The 8,707-nt window shown below is 39.1% G+C and overlaps 1 protein-coding gene across 3 annotated transcripts; it reads right to left on the bottom strand.

Annotated features, from left to right (window-relative positions):
- Nucleotides 1-258: 258 nt before the first annotated feature.
- Nucleotides 259-7,492, bottom strand: tcaim (T cell activation inhibitor, mitochondrial). 3 transcript variants are annotated; one of them, XM_026373061.1, is made up of 11 exons: nucleotides 6,976-7,492; nucleotides 6,460-6,502; nucleotides 4,919-5,051; nucleotides 4,504-4,654; nucleotides 4,177-4,432; nucleotides 3,541-3,663; nucleotides 3,096-3,193; nucleotides 2,512-2,603; nucleotides 2,197-2,429; nucleotides 1,584-1,715; nucleotides 259-1,100 (listed from the first exon to the last, which is right to left on the bottom strand). In XM_026373061.1, exons 2-11 carry the CDS (start codon nucleotides 6,492-6,494, stop codon nucleotides 875-877), a joined length of 1,479 nt encoding a protein of 492 aa, XP_026228846.1. In that variant the 5' UTR covers nucleotides 6,495-6,502; nucleotides 6,976-7,492; the 3' UTR covers nucleotides 259-874. The 3 variants fall into 3 exon arrangements, with proteins under 3 accessions (XP_026228846.1, XP_026228847.1, XP_026228848.1); XM_026373062.1 differs by having other exon boundaries at nucleotides 7,249-7,491; XM_026373063.1 differs by having other exon boundaries at nucleotides 7,288-7,400.
- Between the last annotated feature and the right edge of the window lie 1,215 nt (nucleotides 7,493-8,707).

Genomic DNA, 8,707 nt, shown 5'->3' with positions numbered 1-8,707 from the left:
AATGTTATGTCATTACTTTATCCACAGTTATTACATCATGAGTTTCTACAGGGTGGTACTGAGTTGTGTCAGAGTCATTGAGCATTTTTAATTTATCATTAATCCACAGTCTGACATGAACATTTTAATTGTGTTTGTGTTTTTAATTGTGTTTTACTGCAGAAATCCTGTAACTTAATGGAGTGACGTGTTTAGGGCATATACACTGATAAACACACAGTATCAAATATTTATTAATGCAAAATGACAGTGCAAGTCTGTTGCTGGCAGTGGTATTTATAGTGTTTATTATCTATTGAAAAACAAATAGGTGATTTCAGACACAGTCTAGGCCACCCACCTGTGTAACAATAACAATTTTCCAAAAGACTGAACCAGTGAGTCTGATCTGTAGCCACAGTATCTAAAATGTCCAAACAAAAAGCTCTATCCTACCCATCATCACATCTTTGATCACACTGTCCTTGTCCTGCTGATAATTTACATAGTTGAATACAGCACAAAAAGTTCGTGGTGCTGGATCCAGCTGTCACGGGCCTCAATATTTATTCATACTGCTGAGTTTATAGTTAAATGATGAGTTTCCCTACAGATTCCAATCACATAAATTACTGCTACCTTCAAATGCATATGCAACAGTCAGCATTTGATTTGGGATCAAATTAATCAATAGAATTTAATCTTTTATTTGGCTTCCCCAGTGACAGCATAAAGTGCATTTTATTGGATGAACCCACACTGGTCAGCTTGAATTAACCACCCGGTCATAACGTTTTTTCCATGAACAGATAGAAAATCTGCTGTGAACTCTTGTTCAAGATGTCTACAAGATTAAACAGCCAAAAATACTCAGTGAAAACCATGTACCTCCACTTCAACTTTTCCAGTCCCAGGGGACACACAAGTCCCCATCCTGCATGACTGAGTAGAAATGAGAAACACAGATGTGGAGGCCCTGCATTAGTGGGGAGCGCTGCTCCAGCAGTCTTTTACAGCACAGGATCATTTGACTAGAGCTGACACTTGGCTCCTTGGACAGACTCCTCAAAGACAGACTTTGAAGACACAGGTTCACCACAGCCTCCTCCTCCACCTGGAGCCTGGACACCCACAGATATAGGAGTAATTAACAAAGCTGACAAACCAGTAACATCTGTGAGGAGCAGCAATGATCAAATGTTTTTAAATTGAAAAGTTATTGGCTATGATTGTCTGTGCTCAATCATTTATAAAACATTATAGACATTTATAAAGTCACAGTTCTACTACAATCAGCATATGCAGACACAATGCACACATTAGAAAACCTCTTGTCAGCAAAACGAAAGAGTTCCATTGTTGTATTTGTCTGAATTACAAAAAGTCAGAAAAGAAAGTGGTCTGTATATTACATGTGCAGTCATAACCCCTGTAGTGCATACATCCACATCACACAGACCTACATGAACCCCTGTAGCCATCTGGATACCTTACAGCACAGAAAACACATGGCTCCTCAGTCTACAGAGACCCCAACTCTGGGGTCAGAAAGTAAGCATACAGAGAGTACAGGAGAATGAAATGGTACTGTCTGTCAGACTCACTGGTTTTTGCGTTGGGTGCGTTGCCTGGCCTCCATGGCGTGGCTCTGCAGGAAGACCTGCAGCTTGGGAGGATCACAGTTGGTAGGAATAATGAAGTGTCCCATCTCATGAAGACGGGGGTTTGAGCGATCACTGTCATAAACACAAACAACTAATTAGGTCATGTTAAAGGCGTCAAGGTTGACAAGTTTGACCATTTTTGGTTGATTAAAGAAACATATTCCCATATTACTGTACATTTATAGCCCATTGTTTCTTGATATTTCCCTTAGTTTAGATGATCTGATAGATTTGTACATTTTAAAACATGCTTTAAAAGATATAGCTTTAACATTTGTCAGTCAAATTGGAAGAGAATACTTTTATTCTTTTTTTTTCCTAATATTGAAATTAATTAAAAAGCACCTCTGTTGCTTGTGTATCATTCTCTGATTAACAGTTTTAATAGCCATGCTATAAAAGGTAGTCTTTTATGTCTAAGTTGCCATCATTATGATCCGTTACTTGGCGTTTTTGTGAAGGTACTGTGTTTATCCAATGCAGGTTATTTTCATGTCTTTTGCTAGTTTCATGTATTGTGACTAAGTCACATGTGGCTGCATGGGCTGCTCACTTCTCCAACAACATGGTGAGCCCCTGCAGGCTCCTGGGGTGCAGGCGAAGGTGTTGGGACATCAGGCTTTTGTGGAAGGTGCTAAGGGTGCTGTAGTGCTCGGTAATCGGCTGAACTGGTCCCAGCCTCTCCATGTGGATCACTTGAGTTCCACCCAGCAAGAGGCTGATCCTCTCCTTCAGCCCCTCTGTCTGCTGCTGCAGGCTGCGATAGCTAGGGAGCTGCTCAAACAGCTAGAGACATAAAGGCAGGAGTGGTCAGCAAAAAAAAGAACACAGAGAACATGTAACAGAAGGAGCCCTGCAGTTGCATTACTTTGGTCCACTGATGATGAACATCCATTGTTCCCAGCATAACATGTCCAGAGGCATTCATCCCTGACTGGTCAGCAAACATAACATTGTGTCCTACAGTAAGGGTAAAAAAAAAAAATCTTACATTAGTTTTGCTAACGCTTTTCTGCAAAAGGCAGTAAAAGTGATTTTTTTAAAGGCAGTACATTTTAAAAATACTTGTGTTTAGATTGATGGGAAAAATGTACATTTTCTACATTTAAAATTAAATTGCAGTACAATATGCAAAAAGTGAAGGGGTATGGATACTTTCTTTAAGCTACTCAGGTTGCCCAAAAACTGCAAGCCAACACTTCTCAGTTCCCCCTTTTTGTGTAGTGAAGAACAACGAAGCTTCTCAGACGAAGCCTGAAGGACAAGAGACTCTTGTCTGGGAACTCTTGTTATCAGACCTACATGTTTTTTTGAAAGTCACCAAGATAGTGTTATAAGATTTGTATTTAGTAAAAGCTTCAGTACAACTGATATAGAACAACCTGAGCTGCTAAACTGCTCTGCAACGGCTCAGTTGTTCTCAGAAGCTCAGCAACAGGTGAGACTTTCTACCTTGCAGGTTAATCAGGGCCTCGGGGTTCTGCTGAGACAGTCGGCTCAGACTCTGAAGCTGACAGCACATGTGGGCCACTCCCCAGCTGCGCTGCCATCTGCATAACACATTATCATGGTAATATATGTCACTGTCATGGTAATATGGACCATGCTAATAAATGATTTGATTAAAATCATGGTCCCCCATTACTAATGCTACTACTCTTACTATTCTGTCATTTAAATCTGCTGTGTGATTTAAAATGAGTTCACCTCTCGAAAATAGACATAATTAGTCAGTGTCTTCACTAAAATGCAAAGAGCCAGGAAGTTGGTAACCTAGTAAAACTTATTTAGATTGTTCACACGGATAAGAAAACACCATCAGGTAGAGTACATTGTTGTCAGTAGTTCTGATAGCAGATAACCCTTAATCAGCATTAGGAGAAACGGTTAAGTACACCTGATTTCAGCCAGATCAAATTTGTAACACAGTTCCTTCTTCAGTCTGTTCAGCTCTTCTCTCCGAGGAAGACTAGCATTGTGCTTCTTTGTTGCCTCTGGTTCGTTGTTTTTCAGCCACAAGCTGACAAAGAAAAGGCAACTTAAATCCTCACAAGCACAAGCAGGGAAATCTAAAATTTAAGTCACTCATTTATTAAACAAGTTAAGATGAGATTTAGATGTGGAATTTCTACCAAATTCAAAATGAATCAACGACCAAAAGGTGAAGAGTTTTGAATATGTATGCATTCTAGAAAACTGCAAATGTATCAACAGTGAATTTTAAGCAACTCTGCAACTCTCCTAAGCCTCACTCTCCAAACTCTCAGGAACCAGAAAGTGGTTGGCTTAGCTTAGTATAAACAATGAAAGCAGAGGAAAACAGCAAGCTGGATCTCTAAACCTCACTGAGTTTGTGTCTCGTTTGTTGATTCAGTACACAAACATATATTTATATAACAGCTGATGAACTGTTTTTTTTTTAATAATCTATAATCAAAGAAGCACAGAGATTGATACCAGCTTTACATTATGTTCTATATGTGCATCAGCAGCTACAGTGTTGAAATCAGAGCTGAGGTGCAGTGTTACTAACCTGAGTGTAGGCTCCACTCTCCTGGCTTGCTGCAGCTCCTGCTCAGGGTCTGTGAAGCCAGTGAAGGTGTAATAGCTCTTATCCCATTTGATAGGTCTATAGAAAGGAATCCCTGTCTCATGTGATCTTTTAGATGTCTCTGAACTTGCTTTCAGCCCCTTCATGTGCTCCACAGGCAGGCTGCAAGACTTTAAAACATTCATCACTGTGCTCAAGACATCGTTTGTGCGCAGGGTGAAACTCACCGACCGGAACCCTGAGAACCAAGTAGAAGGTTTTAGATAAAACACTAACAAATAGATTAAGCAATTTTAATAAATACTCTACCAGAGCTGATGAGATCTGGCTGCATGTCATTGCTGTCCTTTGTGTCCCTAATGTAAAAAGTGAGCTTCATTGGCTGAACCAAGCTTGAGCCAGGCTTCTGCAGGTTTTCCAAGTAACCATTTAGTCTCTTTAACGAATTCTCATTTACTTCCTGTCAAACACAACATGAAATATTACATGCTTCTCCTTCTGCCGCAGTATTTGTTCTTGGGTGTGTTTGAAAGTGAGTGGCTTTTCGGGAACAAAAGAACAACAAAGCATATAAGATGCATTCAGTTCCATCATGGTCTCAGACTTACCTTAAACAATGAAATGTATACCAAGGATTTAGTCCAATGACTTCTTTATTTGATGGCGTATATTAAAATGTACTTGCATTGCGGAATTGCTAAGTGATGCCACATAAGATACATACCCGTTCTCTGGGAAACTGGCCAAAGAAGTCAGGATGGACTGCGAAATAAAACGGTCTGAGTGCATTGACAGTGTCTGCTCCTGACAGAGCTCTCTGCTGGACTAAATGTGTGGCCACATGTTTCTTCTGCAGACTAAAGAGAAAAAAATACAGAAGTTAACTCTGTCTAAATCTTATGATTAAGAATAGAACGGACAAGTGACATTTTAGTGGTCAGGGGAAACTGTCAAACATAGTGTCTAACCAGCAACCATTTTATTTGATTACCAATAAATGTATTGCTTGTTTTTCAGCCAGTTGTTTATTCTACAAATCACGCAAATATCAGATTGTGAGTTCACTTTGGGATTTGGGGGTGGAGATCTTTCAAAACAGATAACAGAATAAAGGGGCATATTATATTCTGCCCCTGAACATAGAGCAGCAGACCCGCAGCTGACAGACAGCTCATTATGCCTTCTATAAAAAACAGTGTTACTTTCTTGAAACCTGCCTACACAGCCAAGTGACAGATTCTCTTTAAACTAGAAATATCTGATTTCTGGGATATTTGTTGAATTTGCAAGAATGAGGGAGCTGCTAATAATATGCAAAAGACTCAACAATGAGAGATGTTGGATTTTCAGCATAGGGTGCATTTGCTTATATTATACAAAACAGTCTCCAGGGACCTTTGTGTGGAATATTTTGCCTTTCTTTTAATATGTGGAGAAAATACAATATCTGCTGACAAGATAAAGACTGTCTAAAAGCTGTAAGATGATAAAAGCAGTTGGTAAACTCAAAAACCAAATAGCAGCTGTTACTGATCCTGCTTTTTCATCCCAGTAAACTGTTGTAGTGGAACAAAACTGGACTGGATTCATTTGTGTTTGTTGGCAGCTTCAGTTGTTGGCTTCTTACTTGGTTATTAAGTTTGCAATTTTACACTACACACACATATATACTGCCTGTCCAAAAAAAGTCACCACCTTGATTTAACTAAGCAAATAGGTAAGAGCCTCCCATTGTATAAGTACTGCATGGATGATTATTTTTCATTGAACCCTAACTGATGCAGTGAGTAGCTTCTCATTTCTCAAACAACCATGTTGGAAGACACATCCTGTGGCCGTGGAAAAGATGTTAATCTGTTTCAGAAGAGTCACATTATTTTGAATCAAGCTAAGAAAATCGTGATCGTCAATCACTTAAACATTTGGTAAAATCAAATCGTAGAAAAACAACAGTAGAACAGTAGTGAAAGTAAGAGTTAAGTGCTGGAGAAGACTGCGCAGCGGGTCGACTCTCCCATCATCAATACAAGGTGAAAAAGGAATGCAAATCTGGACGGGAATAAATGCTGACACTGCAGAAGCTGCACGGCGAATGCGGTCCAATGAAATATTACAGCGTGTCTAATTTTTGGACGGCCAATGTATATATACCGTATTGTCACTAAATAATGTTAGAGGGGAAAAAAAACACACAGTCATATCATACATTAAACAAAGACACACACACCCCATGAACTACTTCACACAACACCAAAGAGCTGTTACCTGATGGTGCATCGCAGGAGGGAGTTGATTAACATTGCCGATGCTGTCGGTCAACAGATGAGCATTAAATTATGGTCAGAAAAGCCAGTCCATCAGCAGTCTTGTTGTCAAAGTAAATGGATTTATAAAAAGATTGTTCGATGCGTTTTCAGCTGAAGACAGCTGTCAATAGTAGATAATTCATCCACACTTAACGACAATTCCATTTAATGTTGAAGCAGAATTCCAGACTACGTGGAAATAACGCTTGCACCAAATACACATTTATTTTAATATAAATCTCTCGTGGTCGCTCATGTCATTTCTTCAAAACAAAATAGTCAATGATTAGGCAGGAGACACTAATTAGTATTCACCTGCAGTGTTTGCTAGCGAAAGGTACATGAGCTGCAGCTTATCGAGCTAGCAGCGTAGAAGCCTTTATCATATGATACTACTATATGGGGGCACAGTTACAACAAATAGTTTACTAAGCCAATAAAAAATACCATCACATGTCCACATAAGCTGGAGTACCTGTAGATTAAAGCTTGTGCTTCAGTTTTGTTTGCTATGTGACTAATACTGAATGCTATTCTACTGAATGTCAACATCTAGCTAGCTAAACATGACTTCAGTTAGCTTCTCTAGCAAGTATTTGACGTATTAGCCGTAAGGATATTTTTTTCGTCAGCTGTTAACCTACTGTGTGTATCTACTAAGCTAAGAGCTCGAAATAAGTTACAAGTAATGATGGTTGTGAAACTGGCCACTGATAGAAACAGCAAACAACGAGGTTATGCTCTGTACCTAACCGAACAAGCTAACACGGTTAGCTTAGCTGTTTACATTTTCCTTCTTCTCTTCCTTCTTCAGACACACCAGCCGTACTCTCCCGCCCCCAACCGGACTGGAGAACTAAGCCCCAGATGAGCAGCAGAAGAGAGGTAATAGGAAAGGAAAGGAACGGAACTTTTTATCCCTGTGGCGTGTATAAAATGTTCGTACAGGGAATTTAAGTGAATCCGTAAACAAAAAACACTTCGACCAATAAAATTGTATACCATCTTTTTGTACCATCTCTCATCACATGGATACCGTGAATGTGTTAATACTATCTCCAATGGTGTAATAGTCACACCACAAAATGCTCTCATTTTGGGTTTTGATGACAGTGATGGGTCCACAATTTTCCACAATTGTTCAGTCAGCTTAAGATATGGTGACTGTAAAGGCCATTTACATGAAGCTGGTAAGCATTACAAAAATCATCAGATTAACAACATAAGATTAGGAAGCTGCTACTTACTAAAATGAACATCGCTGCACACCTAAAGTTTTGTAGACTTTGTAAACTGTGATTAAACTTTTTGGAAAGAACACACAACACCACATCTGGCATACATAGTACACTGCATATCATTATGAAAACATCATCCCAACCGTAACGTATAGTGGAGGATCAGGGCCTGGCCAATTTGCAGTGATTGAGGGGAAGATAGTTTCCCAAGTGTATCAAAAAATTCTTCAGGATAATGTGAGAATTTCTGTACATAACCTAAAAGTTAAGTGAGGTAAGAGGACAATGAACGAAAACACCGGACATTGAAGAGGTTGTTCTGAGAAAGGAAGGCAGACAGTTGATTCAAGGGAAGGTGACTGTTGAGAGAGATGTGGTAATGATTTCCAAATGGCTGGAATTAGTGTGAGTGTGGGTGCAGTAATGTACCAGCTTCCGTCAGCACTGTAAGAAATGGCCAGGCTGCAGATACATTTCATTTAATTCTGTATTCTGCTCAAGTCATTTGAGCAAAATATAAACATGCTGTGAAAGAAGTAAACAATGCCAATTTGGTCTATGAAGGATGTACAAGTTTCAGATTGACAGAACTTTGATGATATAGTTTTACAGAGCTTTCACTGAATCTTTTATCAGTTGGTTCTGTTTGGACCTAATACTAGATCAAGTTATTTATAAATAGACAAAAAAATATACTAATTTACCATGTGACATATGTATGTGTGGCGCAAGTATGTGAATATTATGTATGGGGCTAACCATCATTGATGAAGCAATTGAGTCTGAGGTGTACAAGCAAATTCAACAGGAAAATGTCAAGTATAAGGAGTGCATCTGCATGTTTATAACCTGCTGCTTGGAAGCATTATAGATTTAGTGTTACTTGTTATATGGCGAATGTGAACAGACACAATGAGGAGAAGTCTATAATGTTTTTATTTAGCTTCTTTTTACGCCGGAATATTTTTT

This window comes from Anabas testudineus, chromosome 16 (genome assembly GCF_900324465.2).
Source record: "Anabas testudineus chromosome 16, fAnaTes1.2, whole genome shotgun sequence".
Lineage (NCBI taxonomy): Eukaryota > Metazoa > Chordata > Actinopteri > Anabantiformes > Anabantidae > Anabas > Anabas testudineus.
The sequence above is the reverse complement of the archived record's forward strand: the minus strand, read 5'-3'. Positions and strand labels throughout refer to the sequence as shown.

Excerpts from the sequence above, each read along its gene's own strand:
- tcaim (XM_026373061.1), bottom strand. The coding sequence starts at position 6,494 with ATGTTAATCAACTCCCTCCTGCGATGCACCATCAG. Across the intron at positions 5,052-6,459 it reads CTCCTGCGATGCACCATCAG|TCTGCAGAAGAAACATGTGG; the intron begins GTAACAGCTCTT and ends TTTTCTCTTTAG. Across the intron at positions 1,101-1,583 it reads CGCACCCAACGCAAAAACCA|GCTCCAGGTGGAGGAGGAGG; the intron begins GTGAGTCTGACA and ends GTGGGTGTCCAG.